General features: G+C 48.1%; 1 protein-coding gene across 2 annotated transcripts in view; it reads right to left on the bottom strand.

The window, feature by feature from the left end:
* MGRN1 (mahogunin ring finger 1) overlaps window positions 1-23,373 on the bottom strand; it is a 108,961-nt gene that overhangs the window by 37,058 nt on the left and 48,530 nt on the right. For both annotated transcript variants that reach the window (XM_077827657.1, XM_077827658.1), the window contains exons 6-7: window positions 9,910-9,976; window positions 6,257-6,309 (exon numbers count right to left, since the gene is read on the bottom strand). In XM_077827657.1, the coding sequence (XP_077683783.1) occupies window positions 6,257-6,309; window positions 9,910-9,976 (120 nt within the window). The remainder of the gene's footprint in view (window positions 1-6,256; window positions 6,310-9,909; window positions 9,977-23,373) is intronic.

Consider the following 23,373-nt stretch of genomic DNA (forward strand, 5'->3'; position numbering starts at 1 on the left):
CTGTAGTTATACTGGAATAACTCCCCCATGTGATCATACTATTCTGGAATGTTAGTGGCTTTTGTTTCAGTTTAGTTTAAACCCCTTCCAAAGCAACAAATTAAAACAGAAAAGGCACTCCTGCCAGAATAAGAGTGTCCACATAGGGAGTTACACTGGGATAGCTACAGTGGTTTAAATTCACACTCTACCACTACTGGAATAACTGTCCTATGTAGGCATGCTCTAAGAGTTTCATATGCTTTCAAAAAGAGGGGGAGGAAGGAACTGAGTGATGAAGACTGAAAATCAGGGTGTTAAACTTCATTTGTTGCAGATGACATTTGGAAATGGAAGCAGAAGCCTTGAAAAGAAGTCCATTGAAATGTAATTTACAGGGCATTTCTACCCTGAAAAGGGATGTGTCAAAACAGCCCCGCCTTACTCAGTAAGCTTTCTCCCTGGGGGCATTAAGAGCCAGAACTCTTAACACACTACAAGTGATTACTCCATTTTACTACTATGAGTGCTCCAAAGCCAGCCCAGCTCTGAGAGTGGGAGCTGGAATCTAGTCTGGCTCTTGCACCACCCAAATTGTTATTTCAGTAGCATCCAGAGGTGAAAGTAAGCCGGTCCGGTCCGGTCCGGTGTACCAGCAAGAGCCAGTACTCCATGCCGGACTGGACCAGCTTCCCCAGGCTGGAGCTTTAAAGGGCCCAGGGCTCTCCGCAGTGGCTGGAGCCCTGGGCCCTTTAAAGCGCTGCCGGAGCCTTGACACCACTACCCCAGGGGCTCCGGCCGCGGGTCTCGGGGGGGCACTTTAAAGGGCCCAGGGCTCCCTGCAGCGGCTGGAACCCCTTGCCCTTTAAAGCATTGCCCAAGCCCCGCTGCCGGAGCCCCTGGGGTAGTGGTGGCAGGGCTCCAACCGTGATTTAAAGGCCCTGGAGCTCTGCTGCAATAGCGACGGCCAGAGCCTGGGGCCCTTTAAATTGCCCCTAAGCCCCGGGGCTCCCAGCCACCTCTGCAGCTGGTAGCTCCGGGGGTGATTTAAAGGCCCCGGGGCTCCCAGCCACAGCCGGAGCCTTTAAATCTTGATTTAAAGGGCCCAAGTATTTAAAGGCCCTGTCTCTTCCGATTGAGGCCAAGCCTCTTCCTGTCGAGGCCACGCCCCCTGCTCAGAACTCGGGAGTACCAGTAAGTCCTTAAATTACTTTCACCCCGGTAGCATCCCATTGTAGAATAGTTGCTGATGAAGAGTGAGCCAGAGAGAGAGCACGGGGGAGTGTGCAGGGCTGGTAGGAAAGCCATCTCTTTACTTGACAGCTGTGTAGATTTGATCTCGAGTCAGACACAATTAATATGATTCCATTTTCAGAGCAGAACTGTATTTAACTCATCTAGCTGGCACATCTAGAGTTGGAACAAGTTTACATGCAAAGGATACTAGAGATGGGACTCCAAGGCACTATGCTTTTTTCCATTTCCTCTGTGTTCCTGGGGACACTCAAGGTGCAATTAGTCAGTTAAAACCCAGAAAAGAAGTGGCTGATTGAGATATTTTGGGGATGGGAAAGGAGATTCACTGCAAGACACTTAATAGCCCTGGGAACCATCTAGCAGATTGATAGGTGTGTACACATGTAAGCACACATCTGTTCACTGAGGGAGTCATAAAAAGGGAAGAACTGCATCATTAACATGAAACACACAAAAAGACTCAAGAGCCGCATTTTCCAGTCACACACTGAACTGCCGAGGCCAGCAGACTACACACGTACTGCCGAGGTTACATGTTTGTTTTACCAATACATAAATAGCAAATTACTGAAGCCTGCTGGTATGTCCGAGTTCTGTGAGCACCCTTCTCCGCTTGCTCTGGTGACTCTGGCAGTAACTGGATCCTTAACAAACAAAGCTGCTTTGGATTAATGGCCTACACTTCAAACAGCCCCAGACCTTTCTAAGGAGAGTAAATGTGCTTTAAGCAAACAAGGTGAGGAGGGCCATGGGTGGGGTGGAGATTGTCTGGAAGGAGCAAGGCTGCGGCTGCAGAGCAGAAAACTGGCAGAGCAGAAAACGTGCAGCTTCCTGGTTGCTTGAAGCCTGTATTCCTTTCATGAGCAGTGCGGGGGGGCTGCAAGGGACATTTTGCTGCTGCTATGTTTCACCTATGCTTGGATTTGCCTTCCCTAGTCTGCCAAACATGGACGGTGGGTGAACCGTGGGCTCGGGGAGGCTAGCCCCCGGCCTGCCCCTTCTGTTCAAGGCCCTGCAGCCCCCCCTCCCCACAGGCCGCCTGAACGCCCCCAGTCCCAGAGCACCATGTGGGTGGTGTGAGCACTGGCTCCAGCCACCCGGAGTTCCTGGCTGCAGGCTGGCCCCCACTAGCCCCAGCCTGGGGCCCCGGCCATGGGGGAAGAGCTGTAGAGCGCAGGGAAGCAGGAGGGGACCTGGGGCCAGAGCCACACAGGGCTTTTGGGAAGGCTCAACCTCCCCTGGCCTCTGATATCTGCTGCCCATGGGGCTAAAGTCCTCAATGGTCACTGCACTTCACAAGCTCTCTGTTCAGACTGCAGTTGGATAGCTCAGCCTTGCGAGCAGAGTTTTGGGGCCATGACAGGATCATGGCAGGATGCGCTCTCAGGTTGCAAACATGCATCACCCATCACTGCGTCACAATCCCATCAAGCAAAGTCAAGGGACCATATCCCGATTCCATGGCTCCCTTTACACTTTCCTGCATCTTCCACCAAGACTCCTGGCTGCTTAGCCCTCTGGAGAAGGGTCCTAGCTGCTCCCTCCATTTGCTCAGCAGTGGGCAGCACGCTCTGGAAATTGCCACTATATTCTGTGCCCAACGCTGGGCAGGACCCGAATGGCATCAGCCAGCAACATGAATTCCATGCAAGGCCACCAAGAGTTTTGGCCTGCTGCATGAACAGTCTGAGGGAGGCCAAGGCTGCCCCTGGGGACACACACATTACTCAGCGAATGGACTGACAAAGAATCCCTGTCTATAAAACACCCTAATGTTAAAATTGTTCAGCTCCCAGTCTGCCACTCACTACCAAGCCACCTGCTGGCATGGCACAGGCAACATTGCTCCTCAGTCTTCAAACAGGTAACCAGCTACTCCTCTTTACTGCACCCCCCCACCCCCTTTCCAACCCTCCCACACTGCAACACCTCACACAGGGCCACGGATCAGGCCAACCCGCCTCCACTGCGCTCCCAAAACACCAGGCAAAGAATAACCCTCCACGCTCACCAGCAACCCCGGACACAGGGGGCCAAACAAACAGGGCTAGGAATCAAGGAAATAAAGCAGGTAACCTAGCCCCTCATAACATGGTCAGGGCATGGGAGGTTCCCCAGAGAAGAGGGTGTCCCTCCTGACTGTCCCAGGCCCAATAGGGGAGGGCTGGTCTGCATTTAGCCTTTAAGGTGACATTCAACAAGACACAGGAAACCAAGGGCCAGCTATGGGGGCAGGAATATGAGGGGGGCTATGGTTTAGGAGAAGGAGCCATGGGTGTGTTCCACCCCCAGTCCAGGATCAGCTGGGCCATCAGCCCCTCCACAGCATGAGGGGAACCCCATACAGTGATCACAGACTCCTTACTGCCCTGGGACTCCAGCCTCCATTCCACACTGGCTGGGCTGTGCTGAAGGCAGGGGCTGTGGTGCAATGCTCCCTGAAGCAGTCTGGCAGCCAAGTCTAGCAGAAGGCACTCAGGACCGCCCAGGAAAATCACCAATACCTAGGAGCAGGCTGCACCAAGGATGGTGATGCCCAACTGGTGGGCTAGCAAGCACAGAGCAGGTGGAGAGTGAAGAGGAATGATGGAGCACTCTCAGTGCTTGTGCTCAAACATGGGGCTCTCAAGAGGTCTGGGCACTGGACTGAGCTCAGCATCACTCATGCAATGGCCCAGGCAGCTTTAGGTGCTTTTGAGTTTTGCTGACCACCTTGCTCTGCTCTCTAACTATTAGGGAGGCACTCATCTCCACCTGGCATAAGGTGCACTTGGCATGCTTCCCCTTCAGCCGAAACCCCATGGACCTCCACATTACAATAGCTGGAGATCTCCGTGCTCTATGCATCAGGTCAAAAGCACCCAGACTCCTTGGAATTACAGGTTAAGCCCTTGGATCTTCTGAAGGAGAGGAAGTTCCAGGAGGGCTCAAAACCCCAAGATCCTTTCTGCCTTGCTTGGAGAGCGAGCAGCCCGTGGGCCACTTCATGGGGGGGTGGGGGGGGGAGGGAAAGATCATTGCTAAATTTCTGCTCCTCCCCACCAGGCAGCAACATGCCGTGTGAGTACCAGCTGCTGCCTCTCTCCCAGAGCGAGCTGAGTGTCGGTGTCACCGTGCATCCAGAGTGTTGGACTCTCTGGGACAGAAAGTGCTACCGAAATGGAAACTATCACAGCAGCACTAATGATTTCTAACAGAATTATCATGCACCATGGAATGTTGCACCTTCCGGTATCAGTCACAGTGAGGTGCCAATTCTCACAGCTCAGGAGACAAAACTTGCTCCATCAGCCGGAGGCCATGGGGAACAGATTTCTATAAGAAGCGTTTATTATAAAGGCTGGCCACATGGTGCTAGAATATGATGCCAGGAATGCAGAGCAAGGTTCATTTCAGGACTCCAGCTCCGTAGCCACAGGAGGCTGGGCACTATGCGAGAGTGGTGAGCTCGGTCTTCTCAAGCGGATAGTGGCGAGACAAACCCCATCCCTCTGACTGTCCTGCATACAAAATTACACTGGCAGTGGATTTGGCGCTAGCTACAGCCAAGAGGGCACGAAGGCAGCAGCAAGGGGAATAACTAAGGGTCTTTGGAGAGCAGGGAACGGTGAACGCTTTGGCTACAGACGTTAATTCACCAGGCACCGTGCAACACCACTCACTTTTGTCTCACATGGAACAAGGGCCTGATCCTCCCATAATCTCATCATAGTCCCAAAAGGGCACCTAGAGAATCTCCCACCACAGGCAACAGCCTGGCTCTGACCATTTCAGGCTTCAATACCTGCCCGGCTCTCTCCTGATTCACAGTATGGGCAGGGCCAGATATACTGGGAGAGAGCAAGTTTGCTCTTCTTGCTTCCAGGAGAATTTAGGAAAGAGGCAGGAAGAAATTCCCAGAGGAAGCGAGAGCTGCCCTTTTCCTTGTTCTAACAGTTCCCTAGCTGGCAGATGGCACCCCCAGCTGAGCTCTCTCCATCCACCGGAGGGCCTCCCCACTCCCCAAAGCAGATCGAAGAGAGACTTTTTATCCACCTCCAAGGTCAGCAAACACCACGTAAAATAACTTAGTTCCCAGAGCACCTTTCCAGCCAGGGGTTTTCTCCAGCACCGACTGATTAGCCCTCCCACTCCCTTGGAGGAAGCTATCCCCACCATGTTACAGCTGGGAAAACTGGGGCAGGGAGGTTGTGCAACTTGGCCAGGGTCCCAGCAAGCCCTGAGCAGAACCAGGCTTAGACCTCAGGCATTGCAGACTCCCACACTTCGGGTACTAGTCCACGGCTCGGAAAAAGAAAAGCAAACACGCTGCTCCCTCCGATCGCTCTCCCAGCCCCTCTCGCCTTGCCCTCAAGTGCAGTTTGCACCACTAAACTCCCTGAACAACCTCTAGGTACTCCCACTAAGGTGCCTTAACAGCTGCAGCATGGAGAAGCAGTAGCTGCACTGCTATCAGACTACGCATGCCGCAGGGGGGAGACAATCAGTACCGGGACCTATCCATACAGCAGAGTTCCCTGTAATATATCATGGTTTAGATTTGCCCTCTGGGTGGGAATAAGCTACTCTTACCATGTTCCCAAACACTGTGAGAGCCCTGGTCTTCACATATGACATAGCACCAGTTTGTAACAGGATTTGGTCTCAGATTAAACAGTCATATAGCAGATCTGGTCCTGCAGATGGATCTGAAGGCTCTGATCATACTACCATGACAGCCTTCTTTTGTCTAAACACCACTGCATTTAAACATCCTAGATGCTGGAATCATTCCAATCCTCAGGTGGCCAGGAGATGTTGCTTACAATTGGCTGGTTGACCACCACAACTCTGTGTACTGAATACACCTGCATGGGAGCTGATGTATGTTACATATGATGGTAGCGTATTATGGTAGCACCTGGGAGCCCCAGTCATGTGCAAACAGAACAAAAGACAGACATTCTGTACCATGGACACTTCCATCCACATGGCTATGTGGACACACAGGAAAGGAAGCAGAACGGCAGGGCTCAGTTACCTTTTCAAATGCAGCCAGGAGAACATGAGCATGGCCAGTAACTTCAACCACCACTGGAAAGAGAGAACAACATTGGTTAAAACCTTGAACAAGGTCGGCACCTCCAAGCCCACCACACACAGAGGGAACAGAACGAGGGTTATGCTTCTCCCCGCCATTTTTCGGTGGGGAGGGGGGCGGGAAAGGGGAAGAGAGAGTATTTCATGGCTATTGCTCTGTGAGGCCAATCCCCTTATGGTTTGGAGCATGTCGGGGAGAAGGGGTTCAGCGTAAAGAATGTAACAGCCCAGGTTATTATGACTGGGAATCCAGCTGCTGCACACAAGTTGAATTATATCCCATTTCCCCCTTTAATTGGCCCATGCTGCATTTTCATCCTTGCCTGCAATGTCAACAGCTCTCCCAGTTTATACTGTCCAGGAATTCAATTAGTGACTTCTCCACATTAGCCTCTGAAGAATGGTAAACACTTGGGCCCAGAGAACAGCCCTGTAGGGCAAATGGCACCTCCATCCTGCAGACAGCCTGTGAACCACTGCCCACTCAGATCCATTTTACCAGCTGCATCTCTCGCAGCTGTTCCGTGCAATCTGGCTTCTCCTTTACAGACACCAAAGCAGTGAGAGCGAAAAGCCTGCTGGGTTTCTTTTACTCCCTAAGCTTGTTATCCTCGCAAAGAGAGACGTCAGGCTGGTTTATCTACAGCTGGCAAATCCTCAGTGTTTATTGCCTTATTTTACTCTAGTCCTAGGGATTCCCAATTCATTTATTAATTGTACCAGCAGTTTATCAAGTACAGACACAAACATCTTGGTTTCATTCTCTGGCCCCTTCTGTCCTTTTCCCCCCACGTTTGGCCCCTTCCCAATTGGGGGTGATCTCATTCTTCTAGGAGAGCTCAAAAGCAACTGATGAAGCTTCCAGCACTGTACGCGTGGCTCCGTCAACACTCAGGAGCCAGGTAAAGACAGCGTGTTTTAGGAGTCAGACTCGTACATGCAGAGCCTCGGATGAGAGTCTGGAGGAGTCACGAGGCAAGACAAGGGGGACAAGGGGTATACCTGCCTTTGGTCCCACTCACATGACCACATGGCAACTAGCTAGGGATGCAGGGAAGGTTTTGAGTGACTTGCCGATTCTGCTGTCAGCTCCCAGGCTAGTAACGGCAGAAGGAAATGACTCTGCTTCCAAAGGGAAGGGAGCTCGGTAGTTCCTTTGCAGCCCCAAAGGGCATAAATGACAAGGCGACCCATTCATTTGATTCTGGCTTAAAAAAGCAACATGTGGGAGGAGAAACTATGGACTCTCTTGCCAAGAGTGACTGGTGACCCTTGGAGTCACACAGAGGTCTCACAGAGAGTCTTTAGCAGGTAAAGTATAGTTGGCAAAGATAACAGTGTGTGTATGGAGGCCAGGGGGGCTGATCCCCTCCCTGCTATCAGTGAGGGGGAAACAAGTTCCAGGGGATTTTTCTGCAAACAAGCCAGTATAAATTCTAATCTGAGCAATGGAATTAACTTCAGCTCTCCCATAAACCATTTTAAAGCCAAGTTAGAGATAGGAGAACCTAAACAGAAACTATGCCTGTTCATGCAGGCAGCTTGCATAGCCAGAACTGGACAGTCACATGCTGCACAGAAATCTCCCCTCCATTAAGGATTTTAAACTTAGAGCAGTTCCAGTTCCAGCCCAGTAGCTTTATACTCACAGTTCTGCACAGAAAGCAAGCATCTCCTGGCAGCTTTCGGACAAACAAAGCATTTTGCTGATTGCTCTTTTCATTTACCGTTCAATTTTATTTAATGCACATGCCTATCACTTACCAGGCGATCAGAACACCTACTACTAGCTCTTTCATTCATTAAAAGGAAAGAAAAAGGCACATCAAATTTTCTCAGATCCCTTTGCAGGGTCATATACTGTGCGCGTTGATATTTTTTCCAGGAGGGGATTTAAAAGCCATTGCCTGTCTAGGTTATTAGGACAGATTTACAGAGTTTATTAAATCAAATGAGAGTGCATTATTGACTAAGAGACACTGCAGTATGCACACAGCTGTATGCTTGCTTCCTTATTCCCCATCTCTTCTTGTTCTATTTATCAGGCCATGATAGGCATTTCTATATATATGCACCACTGCAGCATACAAGTAGATTGTCAAAGCACTCCCCAGACATAATGAAAGAGACACTTTTACATCTAAGAAAAACCAAACTTCTTTACCAGTGTTACTAACAGCACCTTCGATTATTACAACTGCAAACATTTTACAACTCCTTTCCTTCATACTATATTATGCCTTATTGCTCAACTTCATGTTGGTTCATATTTGGGGATTTTTCTCAACTGGTTTTGCTTGCCATCTGTTTCTGGACAGTTTCACATTTCTGGTTCCCACGTCCTAGCACAATGCTGCAATGTTTGTGCTGGAAATGGAGTTACTGTAAATAATCTGTTGGTCTCTGCTTTGGAAGACATTACAACAAAAAAAACCTAGGGTGAAATCCTGGCCCCACTGGCTTCAATAGAGAAAGGACTGCGTTTACGACAAAGGTAACCAAAATGTCTCCCATTAACTGCTGACATTCAGGAGGAGTGGTAGCCACACAAACAGCCTGAGGAGGAACAAACCTCATGCAACACGAATGGCAGTCTAGATATTATATTTATTAGCCAGCCATGCATCAAAAAAAAGCAATGAATGTTTTTAAATGGGTGAATGTATTAAAAACCGACAAATAAAAAGCTGCTCTGGCTGATTGTCAAGTAGGGCTGAAAGAATTCAGCTGCCCTTTGAACTAACCAGAGCCTTTCAACATTCAAAGTTAGGTTTCACTGTAAAAACAGTTTGATTTAACAGTGATTTGAAGAGCTTGGAAACATTAATGTTATTATAACAGCACCTAAAGATTTCACACAGATCAGGGCCTGCCTGCCTGCACATACACATAGCCAGAGGACTTGCAGTCTGATCAGACAAAGGGCAAGTATTACTATCCCCATTTTACAGATGAGAACTGAGGTGCAGCAGGATGAAGGGACTTGCCCCAGATCACACCACAGTCTGTGGCACAGCCAGGAACTGAACCAAGGTCTGACCTAGCCAGTGCCTTAGCCATAAGACCACCCTTCCTCTCCAAATGAAATCTGAGTGTAAAAGGCAGATTTGACTGTTACCTGGGCCCCTTTCCCCTGGATGTTTAAGTCACATTCCTGAAACACTGGAAACACATGGAGTCATTAAGCCCCATCCTGCATGAAGCACGTGTTTGGGGGTTGCACCCCTCTACAGCTATCTCTACATGCAAGCCAAGGGTGTGATTCCTCTGCTTATGTACATATACTCAGGCTGGAGCTAGCCCAAGTATAAAGAGCGGGGTAGCCGCAGAAACACGGGTACTGGCAGGGGAGGCATGGCTGAGTCATGCTGAGTCCAACCCCCCTCCCCCCCCCGAAACTGGTGGGTACGTACCCATGCAGCTGCTACTTGTGCTACTGAGGCTACACTGCTATGCGTGCTCTCGTTAGCTTGCTGAGAGCTAGTGTGCATATGTGTATGTGAGAGGGGGACTCAATCACCGAGTTCACAGTGCAGACAAAGCCTCCAAGGAGCTCGGAGAAACAACCAATCAATGAAAAAGCATCTAGCTTACCATCCCCTTCATCCACTACGGCTTGGATCACCACAGGGAACACGCCACGATCCAAATCAAAGTTCAACTGAGAAGAAAGAAAACAGGGTTTCAACAATGAGAGACAAAGCCCATGTTAAGCCAACACCAAGACAGATTAAAAAGTAAGGCTCAAGACTGGTGGCTGGCTGTGGGGAGCTGTATTGTGATACAGTGTGTGGCCCACAAAAAGTGATGACTCTGTTAGGCCTGGGTGGCTGAGCTCCCCTCCCAGCTTTAGGGGGTGGGGCTGCCAGGGTAGAGCAGAGGCACTCTGGTGGGGTAGTACAGGGGGACGGCTCCCCGGCCACCTCCTGTGCTGTACTTATTCTGCGGAGAGAGGACGTCATTCTGATGGGCTGTCAATCCCCACTTGCAATGAACACAAAGAATCTGTACCAAACATAAGACGACGCTTATCTTCCAGAAGGAAGAAATGAACATATTTTTAACGGGTACAGTGATTAAACAGGAAACATGGCTAGCAGACTAAGGAACCAGAGCAATTTGGATTTATTTGCCCCCCACCAATTCACATATCCAAAGGAGCTCCTATGCAATTTCCAGCTGCACAAAGTATCTAGAAAATAACTAATGCCATTAGTGATGCGTCGAAATGGTACGCTGTAGTAGCAGTATCTAAGGGTAGTGTTGCAGATTTTGCCTCCTACTTTATACAAACTACATATCACAAACTAAATATGAGTCAATAGTGAAATACTGCTACAAAAAAAGCAAACGTTATTCTGGGATACATTAGCAGTAGTGTTGCAAGCAAGGCAAGAGAAGTAATTCTCTCTCTTTCCTCAGCATTGATAAGGCCTCAGCTGGAGCACTCGGTCCCGTTCTGGGCTGCACACTTCAGGAAAGATGTGGACAAAATTGGAGAAAATCCAGAGAGGAGCAACAAAAATGATTAAAGATCTAGAAAACATGACATGCAAAGAGTGACTGAAAAAACTGGGTTTGTTTAGTCAGGAGAAGAGAAGACTGAGAGGGGGAACATAACAGTCTTCAGTATATAAGTGGTAGTTATAAACAGGAGGGTATTAAATTATTCTTCTTATCCACTGAGGACAGGACAAGTAATGGACTTAAATTGCAGCAAGGGACTTCTAGGTTGGCCATTAGGAAAAACTTCCTAACTCTCAGGATAGTTAAGCACTATAAGAAATTATCTAAAGAGGTTGTGGAATTTCAGTCAAAGGAGGTTTTTTAAGAGCAGGTTAGACAAACACTTGTCAGCGATGGTCTAGATAATCCTTAGTCCTGCCTCAGTGCAGGGGACTGGACTAGATAACCCACCCAGGTCCCTTCCAGTTCTGCAGTTCTGTGATTCTATCACAGCAGTAATGTCCTCAGTGTAGTTGTACAGATTTTGCTTCCCACTTTATAATAATAGGCTACAACATTTTAAAAGCATGTTCTTCAGCTGGTAAATTAGCAACCCTGCCTATGCCACGAAAGAAACCCAGAGTGCCGCATACAGTCCTTGATGTTAGATCATCACACCCCCCAGATCAGTAAAATTGCAATCTGGCATAAACCTCTCCCCCTGAAACACAGCACACGGATTTTCCTCTCCTGCCATGTTGTACACACAGTAGGTCAGGAACATGAATTTCAAAACAACAGCAGACAGTGACAATTTAAAATCTCACTTGAGAGTGCACAGCATAGGCCCAAATGCTTCCATTGCCTGAACTTCATAAAGCACTTTAACAATTGCAGGGAATCTTGTAAATTACAGAAAATGGAACTTTAAAGTATCGTCAGATGCCAGGAGAGGAGGTGGCTCAGGGATTCATTTCTGGAATTTTCTGAAACTACTGCATCAGTTCCCCGGCTTCAACTTGCAAGCCTAACTAAGTCTGTTAGCTACAGAGCTCTAAGTAGCTGCAGTTACACACTAAGCCATGGCTTCTCTTGTGCTCAGCATTGGCCATGAGATCTCCAAGGCAGAAGAGCAGAGTGAAAGGGACTGGCTTTCAGCTGGAGAAGGCACCAGCCCTTGGGGGAAGGGCATGGAGGAGGGCAAGAAACTCAGTACCTGAGGTTATTGAGGCTGTGGTGCCCCAAAACAGGCTGGGTTTCTTGCCCTCCTCCATGCCCTTCCCCCCAGGGCTGGTGTTATCCATGGTCCCACTTGCCCTCCAAGGCTGTTTGCAATTTAAATTGAAGGCTGACTTGAGAAGAGCCTTTCTTCTCAGCCTTTCTTCTGGACTCCTAATGAGCAAGAAAGAAGACTCCACTGGATAAAGATGGGGCCTATTATTCACAGATTTATTTTAAGATGAACAAGTGATCATCCTAGGTCGGACTATCAGAAATGACCCTTCCAAGGCCTCTTCCTGCTCTCTGAGTCCTCCACAGTTCAGAAAATAGGAACATTTAACTACAGCACCTATCTCACAATAGTATCCAAACACTGTGTCAGACTCATCAATGTCACACACACTTATGGCACACCTGCTGTCAGATGTGCACAGGGGATCTGATCTACATGAGCAAGGTTCACACAGACATAGCAGAATACCACAGCCAAGTTCCAATTTGCAGACCAAGAGTTCTCCCCCTGCACTTCAGGATAATCACCCTTGTTCTACAAAACAGCACACACATACCACCATAGATGGGTGCCTGGGGGAATGAGAAATGGCGATCCAACTGATAATGTACTGCATTTGGTAGGAGAAAGGATAAAGCCCCTAAGTCAGATCTCTGAGGTATCCAATGAGTCCTCCAACACCAACAACATAACAACAAAAACCCAATATTCCTACGGAAAAAAAATAAGCAGAAAATTCCTTTTAGGCCATCTTTACACATCATAAAGCAGCAAAACGACCTCACAGTGCAGATACTTTCCCTCTTTTATCGGGTCTCATTTATCAAAGCCACCAGGCCAACCAAACGCCTCAGGCAAGGAGACCCTATTCACGTGTATATCCCCAGACAGATAATTAGAAGTTCCCTAGCAACTAATCAACTTTGCCTGCAAACAGAACCCTAAAGGGCTGTTGTGGGCAATATGCTGCTTTCAAAAGCCACCTCAAGTTGTTAGTTGCCATTAATGGCCTCATCGTTATAGCTGTTTACTGCATTAAAAAAGCACTGAAAGGAGCCAGCCTTCTGCTCTTGCTGGCAACTGAAAGCACAGTGCCTGAAGTGACATCTTCACCATGAGCTCGGGGTGCGATTACCCTGCTCATGCTACCTGAGCATAAATAGATGTGTAGCTATGGTAGCCCGGGTAGATGCAGCAGAGGGATGGCTGAGCCATGCTGAGCACATACCCACTAGTTTCAGGGAGGTTTGGCTCAGCCGTGCCCCCATAGCCGCTACCCATGATATCAAAGCTACGCTGCTATTTATATTAGCACTAACTTCATGAGAGCCGGCATGAGCAGGTGTACACAAGCAGGGGAGTGACACCTCTAGCTCATACTGCAGATGTAGTCTTACACACACACTTCGGATGCTAAGAATGCAGATACCCCAATGCAGTGAATTAACAAAGCTGGCAGGAGGGGGGCCTGCTGATTCAAAGGAGAGAGGCTGGAAAACATACCGGGGAAAGAATTTGCCAGGCTCAAGAGGCTCAATGAACATCTGGCCTTTCCTTCCAATAGGGTAAAAATGGACTTGAACTGCTCCTCCCACCCCAAACGCAAACCCTAGAACTCCTATGCCTTCAATTTCACAGGAATAATGAGACCAGAGCATGCATCTGTAGCGTATGAGACTTGAACCTCTGGGGACATGTCCCTTTCTCCCCACCCCATGCTTCCTAGGTTTCTCTCTCCCCAGCTCTGGATGCTGCAGAGAGCCCAGGGCGTCAGATGCTGGGCCAGCAGCCACTGTGACTGCCATTCAGCGTCTGCACAGGCACCAAGAGCCAAGTTGGAGGCTGCATGGCTGGTCTTTGCCTGCTGCCGTGCTGTGCACCCTGCTGCCAGACAGAGCTCCTTCCTGACCCTGGCTCTTCAGCGCAGCACCAGGGCACGCAGCCCCATCCACTTGCCCTGCCAGACAGACAGGCAGCCTGTGCAGGGAAAGCAGAGGGGACTGCGCTCAACGGCTAGAGTCAGTAGGAGGCCAGTAATCACGGGTGTATCTGTCCACTCCCCTCCCAGCCCTGAGCCCAGTCTGCTTTCCCGGAGCAGCACTGAAGGGCCAGAGTTGGGAGGGGAGTGGAAAGATGCACCTGTGAGTACTGACTGGCCCCCTGCTGTAGAAATGTGAGATAAAAGGTGTCCCAATTTAGTAAGGGACAGGTAATTTTCCATTTAAATATGGGATGTCCCTTGTAATACAGGACTGCTGGCACCCTACCCACAAGCCAGGCTGAATCACAATGGCAGGAGGTAACAGAGCTGCGAGGGGATGACACTGCCCAGGCTCATTCCATGGCTACCAGAAGGCTTCACTTTCCAGCCCTGCCAATCCGGCAGTAGTGACAAAGAAATCAATGCCTGCAGGCTATGGGTCACTAGATTCCCTCAAAAGCCACAGAAAGACCCAATTCCAGAAAGGGCTCACACAGCTGCTTCACAAAAGCAAAACATTGTGAGAAAGGAAAGAGAGTGTCTGTGTTCGTTCTGAAAGGCGCCAGAAGAGGTTTGGACACATCCCCACATGCCAGCATCGTGTGCGCGCACTAGAAAAGGAAGAAAATGATGAATTCCTGCAGGAGGTTACAAAAAAGTTCCAGATGCTCAAGGTTCACTCTGGAAATGGAGGAGTGAGAATGATGGTCCACAGTATGAGACAGGTTATATACCACATCTTCTCCTTGGGTCACAGACGGGCATCCAGATACGCTCCTCCTGGTATCTGTACTCATGACCAGCTTTTCTGGATCCAACATCAGGTAGCTGATAAACAGACACTCTCGCTCATTGGGTTTGATCAGCAGCAAAAGGTCAGAACATTTTAATCTTTAAGTTTCGCCATTCTCACCCAAATGAGTCAAATGGGAGCAGCTCACTCCTCTCAGAGGTATTGTTTCAGGCTGTCTGCAGCCAGAGGCAGACGGCACTGCACAGTGGTTACAGGCAGTTTGCAATTTGAAGGTTATCTTCATGTGGCTAGAGACTTAATTTCAAAGCAACAACACTTGTCTTCTAGAGCACGAGACATCCACCAATGAAAAAGCAGTCCTCACTGAGCAGCAGTGAGCCTCTCCAATTGGACTCCTTATCTTGTTTTTTCCCCAGACTTCATCTAGGACTGATTTTATCACCTAGTATCTCAAAAACAGAATGCTTTATAACTGTTGACAGCTGGAATTCCAAACATCCAGAGCACTCCTTTTAACTGTGTAGTTTCTCAGCAGGAGACCCTGAGTACATCTGGCAAATCGGGGGCAGGGAGGAAGGGGGAGAGGAGAAACAAAAGAGAGTAAACTCCCATGTAGTTAAAAGCATAATACCCAAGAGAGCTTCTGAGTAGGGATAACTATCCTGTACTGCACTTGAAGTTCTAGCATGTCTTTCCATCTCTAACTGCTATGAGCTTAATTTTAAACCTAGTAACTTTACCCACAGTTGTTCATGATGTCCCTTCAGGGGAGCATTTAGTATGCTGAGAATGGCTTCATTTTCAAACCGTGGCACAAGGGGCATTTCTATAGAAAACAGAGACCCACCGTCCCATTACCTCTCTGTTCAGTGTGCTTCCTTCCATTAATTATAACCTAAATTTTAAAAGGTTTCAGAGTGGTAGCCGTGTTAGGCTGTATCAGCAAAAATAACGAGGAGTCCTTGTTATTTTTGCTATTTTTAAAAGGTGTAACAGTGGATCTCTTAGGCCTGCGCTGCACTAAAAAGTTAGGTAGATCCTGCTACATCACTCAGAGTTGTGAAAGATCCGCAACCTGAGCCATGTAGTTTAGCTGATCCAGTACAGAGTGTGCTGGGTTGATGGCCTCATGGACGGTAGAACCTCTCCCACTGGTGTAGGTAGGGTCTACACTGAAGCGCTATGGCAATGCAGCTGAAGTTGTGCTGCTGTAGCCCTTCAAGTGTAGACAAGCCCTCAGATACAAAGTAGACTAGTACCACCTACCAAGTACAACGTGGCCCATTAAATACCCTGCTGCACTGCCACCAGACGGGCAGCATACGTAATATCTTAGGCCTATCAGGTTGCAGCAAGCTCCCAGGGCTAGAGTAGATCTTCACTATAAAAGCTGCAGCAGCACAGGGGTTCTTCCCTCGCTAGGTCAACGGGATCTACACTGGGGTTAGGTTGGCTTAACCAAGTTGCTCAGGGGGTGTGGATTTTTCACAGCCCTGAGCAAGGTAGCTGGGTCAAGTCAACTTTTTAGCATAGACCTGGCCTTAGTCCAGATTTCCACTACAAACTTATGTCGACGGAAGTTAGGTCGGCACCGAGCTGCTGCAGTTGGTACACTGCTCATGTGCGCGCATACCGGCCCCTTTGTGTTGGCAGTGTGCGTACTCACCAGGACTGCTTGTATCGATGCAGAGTGTGGATAGGTATCCCACTATGCAACTCACCACCTGCCAGCACACTGTATTTTGGGAAGTCTTGGCAATGCATGATGCGGCCAAAACGAGTCGCACAAGACTGACTGGGAGCACGGGGTCAACTTCCCAGTTTGCAGCTGTCTCCATCCCATAATTTTATCTGTATCCCAAAATCTTTGCACCTTTTTTCAAAATCCCCCAAACCCACATGGCCCTCTTCGCTGTCCACCACGTCTGACAGAAGCATAGCACCTGTATAACTCTGCACTAGTGTCATGAATGTTGCAAGCACAGGGCGCCTGATCCTGAGGAATTTGCAGAGATGCAAGAACTACTGAATGAGTGAGGAACGTGACATTTCCCTGGAGGATACAGTGCTGTGGGCCATAGCGAGCACCAATTCAAGTTTGTGGGCAGCATTTGTGGAGCAGCTGCAGATGGTGGAGTGCCACTTCTGGGACTGAGAAACAAGCACCGACTGGTGGGATCACATTGTAATGCAGGTTTGGGATGACGAGCAGTGGCTCCAGAACTTTCAGATGCGTAAGGCCATATTCCTGGATCTGTTTGCTGAGCTTGCCCCAGCTCTCCAGAGTAGGGACACCAAAATGAAAGCTGCACTGGCAGCAGAGAAGCGAATGGTGATTGCATTGTGGAAACTTGCAATGCCAAATTTATACCGGTCAGCAGGAAATCAATTTGGAGTCGGGAAATCCACTGCGGGGACTGCTGTGATGCAAATGTGCAAGGCCATTAATCGCCTCCTGATACGCAGGGCTGTGATTCTCGGCAATGTGCAGGACACAGTGGATGGATTTGCAGCAATGGGGTTCCTGAACTACAGTGGAGCAATAAACGGCACACACATCCCTATTCTGGCAACAGACCACCACGCCACAGAGAGTACATCAACAGAAACAGCTAATATTCCACAGTTGGGCAAGTGTTGGTGGATCACTGGGAATACCTTACTGATATCAACGTGGGCTGCTCTGGGAAGGCGCACGATGCTCTCATCGTTAAGAACACAGGATTGTTCAGAAAGCTGCAAGCAGGGACTTTCTTTCAGCAATGCAGAATGACAGTTGAGTGCACTTTTGGTCATTTGAAAGGACGCAGGCGTTGTTTACTCAGTGACCTCAGTGAGAAAAATAAGCCAATAGCTATTGCTACCCGTTGTGTCCTGCATAACATCTGTGAAGCAAGGGGGAAAAACGTTTCTGGCGGGTGGAGGCAGAGCAGCTGTCTGCTGAATCTGAACAGCCGGATACAAGGGCTATTAGAAGAGTTCAGTGTGGAGCTACACAGCTCAGGGAAGCTTTGTAAGACCATTTTAACAGGGAGCCACAGTAGCATGTGTTGTTGTAGTGGACTCTACCTCATCTTGCTCTTTAGTGGCCTGGTAGGAATTGTGTGGTGATTGCTGTACGTGTAGTAACAGAACATTGTCAATGCACCTATTAATGTTGTTTCTGAATGACCTTATGAGTTGTGAGACACTTTGCAGTAACAGGTAATTGGTTGCTTTCAGAACTGCTGAGCACTCAGCAGCATATGTTGTGAACTAATAAAAATGAATGGTTACAAATAATAGAATTTTATTCTGTAACAAGTTCAGTGCAAAAAGAACCCATGCAATTTCAAAACAAATCCATTAAAAATGGAATAAAATGGAATTTATTAAGAGAACAGAACTTGTGAAGGGGAAAGAACATTCATGTCCATTTCAGCTACAAATACACCGACTGTGGCTGTCATGGGTTAGTGATTGTTTTTCATGTGCCCCCGGGTGGAGCGGCAGGGGTACTGCAGTGACCCCTGATTACACGTGAAATGTTGAGGAGGGGGTGTGTAGGGAGGTCCCAATATTGGGTTCTCAATGGGCTGCAAAGAGAGGTGAGCCTGGGATTGTTAAACCTGCAACAGAGTCTGCAGCATCTGTGTTTGCTGTCTGAGAAGCCCCATTATGTCTTGGTGCATCTCCGTCTCCTTGTCCTGCTGGAACTCCTGAGCCTTTCTCCTCCACTCTTTCCTTCTCCAGGTGTCCGCAAAGTTCATCCTCCAGGCCCTGTGCTCATGGTGCAGTGCAGTACAGGATCTCATTAAAGATGTCATCCTGAGTTCTCCTTTTTCTCCTCCTCATCTGGCTCTGCCAGTATGGAGGGGGAGACCCTGAAGGTCACAATGGCAGCAGCTGCAGATATAAACACACAGAGGTACCACTGTCAGCATATTCACCACAGAAAGCAAAACTTAAGATGCTTAATTCACTCCCGTTGCTCCTCTAAAGCTTTAAGCTCTGCATTCTCGCTTCTACTTGGGATTGCTTGTGCACGGCACCAGTCACTGCACCAGCCATGGTGAGTATGATCCACTGGGGGTAGGGGAAATGAGGAGGGAATTGTTTGATCACATGATTCTAGTTGTACAAGGCAATGGCACTGAATACTGAATGGCACAGACAGTGGTGATTTTAACTGATATCTCAGCCCTGAGGGTAACAGAGGCAGAGAGAGCACAGCTGCTGCTGGTGTCCCAGAGCTGCCCGGCTCATATGCTGCTAGCCTGTGTACTGCAATGCTGCCTGCTAAAATGATCACCAAGTGGCATGGGACAGCGTCCTACCACGGTAGAAGAAATAAGACAGCCCTCCTTAGCAACCTTCGGCTGACAATGGAAGAGGACTGCAATGAAAGTTTCATTGAGATCTCCATGGAGAACTCAAGGGACATCCCTGTGTACATAAACATGTGGCCCCCTTGCCTAACTCTAGAGGGGAATGAAAATCTGATAGCAACTCTACCTCTCTTGGTTGTACCACTCCCTCTTCTAGCAAGAATCAATTAATAAGAATGTCCTGCTACTTTGGAGATGCCACCCCTGTAATTGAAATATTTATCCACACACACTTACCAAGGCTCTTTACCCTACAGTGAACTTGCCCAGGATCAAAAGGCAGGACTGGCTGGATTGCGATGGAATCAAAAACAGGTCCTCACTGTGCAGCTGGATTCCCCCGGTCACCTGTCTCCCATATTCCTCCTCCTCCTCTTCCACATCCTCCTTGCTGTTCATGGCAGGGACCTGTGACTCAAGCTCCTCAGAGTGCTGGGGGTGGTGCTGGGGTCTCCACCGAGGATGGCAAACAGATCTTTGTAAGAGCAGCAGGTCTGTGGCTCGGCACTAGACCGATTGTTGGCCTTCCTGGCCTTCTGGTACACCTTCTGCAGTTCCTTGACTTTCACGCAGCATTGCTGGTGGTCCCTGGTCATGCCCCTTCTCTTGCATCCCCTGAGCAATTTGCTCACAGATGTCAAGGTTTCTACTGCTGGTTCAGATCTATGCCTGCACAGCCTTTTCTCCCCACAGGCCCAGGAGATCCAGTATCTCCTGCCTACTCCAGGCAGGAGTGTGCAGCCAGCATGGTCAACTGCGCAGTTTCACTCAACAAGAGAGAGCTGCTAGGTGTGGTCGACAAGCCAGGCAATCAGGAAAAGGAATTTCAAAAATTTGCAGGGCTTTAAGGGGTGGAGGTGGGGGTTCTGGTCTCCGTGACCTCGGGGAAGCAGAGTTCACAATGATGACCAAAGCAGTCAGTGTGGGGCATTGTGGGACAGCTGCTGGAGGACAGTTAAGGTCGACATAAGTAACACGGCGTCTACACTCGCACTGCATTGACCTAAGTACAATGGCTATGGCTCTTCGCTGCTTATGGTGTCAGCGTAATGGGGCACTTCCATTGGTGGGAGACAAAGTTAAGAATAGACAAATGCACAACTAGGTCCACGTATGCTATCTTGCATCGACCCAACTTTGCAATGTAGACCAGTCTTAATTTACTTTGTGGAGAGTGCAGGAGAACAGAAAATTGGGAATCTACCACCTTTTTGTTCCTAGCTTCAGTCTAATCATTACAGAGGCCGAATGTTCTAGGAAATGTTTAACTATGGTTAGTCTACAGGCTTCCTAGAAAAATTTTCAGTTCTCAACTATATAATGACATGACTATGTATCAATTTAGACCAGTTGCTATTAAAGGTCTTGTGACTGAAACCACTTCCTGTCTCAGCTCAGCCTCAAACACTGCGAGATCCTCTGCAGGGGTTCGCTGCGTCTCTAGCTAGCCATTTCTATACCACATTTTCAAAACTACCATGTCTCACTCCAAACATTCCCAACTCATTAAAGATAATTGACTAAGGTGCAGCTGAAAGCAGCTCTTAGGTTCCTGCTCCACTTCCTGCTCCCAATCTACTATTGCAAGAGCACAGCTACATTTTGGCACATTTGGCGGGGAAAGCATAGGCCAGAACTACTTTGTGAATTTGTGCACTGTCTGAATGTACGGTCTCCCAAAGGCTGCACTTCATGTTCCCTCTTGGATGCGTAGAAGACAGTCTTTCAACAACGAAAGCCTCTTAGTACAGTTTGCCAATGAACCAACACATCTGTAAAGACAAACTAAAACATGCACTTAGTAAGGTTTATCCAGCCAGCCACCCCAGGCAAGACTGCTTTCCATCCTGTCATATGGTCAAGGGCTGTGTCATATACAACCACTGCAGTAGGCAAAAGCATGAACTCCATCTTATTCTGACAAACTAACAGTGAAGCTGGCAAGCAGTCCACAGGGTTTAAGTGAATACAGCTGAACAGCAGCACACAGTTTGATGTCCGACAGGAGTGCTGCATTTCAGAGAGTAGTTAGGAAGACCTAGCCACATGCATGTTATTGGGTGTGGAGGGGGGAAGGGAAGGTAGATACACACACAGAAACCCTCCTCTGAGCCATGCTGCCTGTTCTACATTTGCTCCCCAAGCAGGACTCCCAGTGAAGTCAGCTGCAGACCTGCCAGACGGCAGGGCTGATTATGCAACAGATCAGCAGAGTGGATCAGCAGAATTTGGTCCGAAGAGGAGATGGGAAGGGGGTTTACAGCTTATGTTTCTATAGTACCTCTGACTCCAAAGAGCTTTGAAGACTTGACCAACAGATGTGCAATACACAGATCACCTCCACCTCTGCTGACACACAGCTGTTTAAAGACTAGTTGCAAAACTTTTGCTAAGAGTTAAAAACCTGTTTGCACAATTACAAGTGACTCTGGCTGGTGGCTCTGGCTGGTCAGAAATGCCATTAGCAGAGGATTTGAACAAATTTGCTTTTCTAAGAGGCTGAGGAGAGTCTGGGCTGCCAGCATCTTGCTTCCTTCATCAGAGTGAGTGACAAAGGGAACGAAAAGCAGGGCTGAGAATGGGACAGTTCTTTCAGCTGTCGTAGGTGTACTTGTGAGGTCATCTACTGGCAGAGAAACTAGAACATCTGCAGCCCAGATTTCTCAGGATCATGGGGAAGAGCCTGGTAATTGCCTTACGGTTTGTTTTGAAACTATGGTTAGGGGTGTATTTTACCAATGGCTATTCACTCTGCTGGAATTGCACAACATATATAGGGTTTTTTTTGTTTCCACGTTTAACCATGCACTGCAACATTACGACAGTTTGGGACAGGAAGTGAATATCATCATATCCAGTTGAACTTGGACAGCAGGGTGAGGGTTAGAGAAAGTCCCTATCTTGGTTGGAAACTGGCCAAAACACCTGGATTAACACCACTCATAATGCTCTCTGCTCAGAAGAGTATCATTAACCACAAATGGCCAAGACCTTGGTATTATAGCTCATCAACAAGGACAGCACCTCTAGCAGCAAAGCTTCCCACAATTCCATGCTGGGGCACTGGTATGTTACTGACTCAAAGGACACCACTTCCTCTAGCACATAGGCAAGGAAAGTACTTAGCTAAAGAAAACCCAGCCTTCCATAGCTAGTGATACGTGACAAGTTCCGAGGATAAGCTAAAGGAAATGGTATTGAAGAAGCCAGTCAGATGTGCCTATTAATCTTGTCCCAGGAGACAAAAACAAAGGGAATTTAGGAACTGAAATGAGGCAAATTTAAAACCAATCAGAGAAAATGCTATTTTGTACAGAGTGTAGTTCACATGTTGGTCTCAAAGCCACAGATGCGACTGAGATAGACTTCAGCATGATTAAAATACCAGGTAATAACTCATTTATATGAACAGGGAACCCTTACAGCTCCCTAGCTAGGTTTAGAGGCACATTCACCATCAGTATTTTAGTAATTTGACAACTATGCCGTCCAACATCAGTTATGGAAAACACGATATTTTAAACTGAGAAAGATCCCACCCAATATTTACTTAACTGGCAGGTGCTGGGAAAAATGGAAACAAAAGAAAAGAAATGCAGTGACTAGCTCATTCACCTCTGATCTCACAATCCTCCTCTGCAGTAAGGTGCGCCATCATTTTGAAATTAAAATCAGCAGACATAAAAGCCTCACCCTAAGGCTGATAAACCAGATGGAACAGTGAAATTAAACGTACCAAAAATGCTGTTTAACATACAAAGAAACCCAGAAAAAATACCAATCTTTTTCTCGCTAATCTCTCAGTTCTAGGAAGGTAGGCAAGTTACTTGTAATAACAGTAACTAACATGTCACACAGTATCATTTTGGAGTTGACAGATCCCTTTATGTTTTGGGCCCATATGACTTGATAGAATCCCTTTCATTTTCTTGTAAGAATCTTCTTATCTATCAGATACCGGACAAAGGGAAGCTTATGGAAGGCTATACATAAATGCTCACTTTCCCAACCAACACAGCTCCAGTCATGGTGATCTTGAGTTCTTTGAAACCCGTGAATGAATGCAGATGTGCCTTATGGGCTCAATTACCTTTGTAGCATCTTTCCAAAAGGGCTGTGGTGAATTCTCCATTACTGGCAATTTTTAAATCAAGATTTGGGGGATGCTTTTCTAAAATACCTGCTCTAGTTCAAATAGGAATGATTGTGGGGCAGTTCTCTGGCCTGTGTTACACAGGAGATCAGGCTACATGATTGCAGTGGTCCCTCATCCCTT

This window comes from Eretmochelys imbricata, chromosome 10 (assembly GCF_965152235.1).
Source record: "Eretmochelys imbricata isolate rEreImb1 chromosome 10, rEreImb1.hap1, whole genome shotgun sequence".
Lineage (NCBI taxonomy): Eukaryota > Metazoa > Chordata > Testudines > Cheloniidae > Eretmochelys > Eretmochelys imbricata.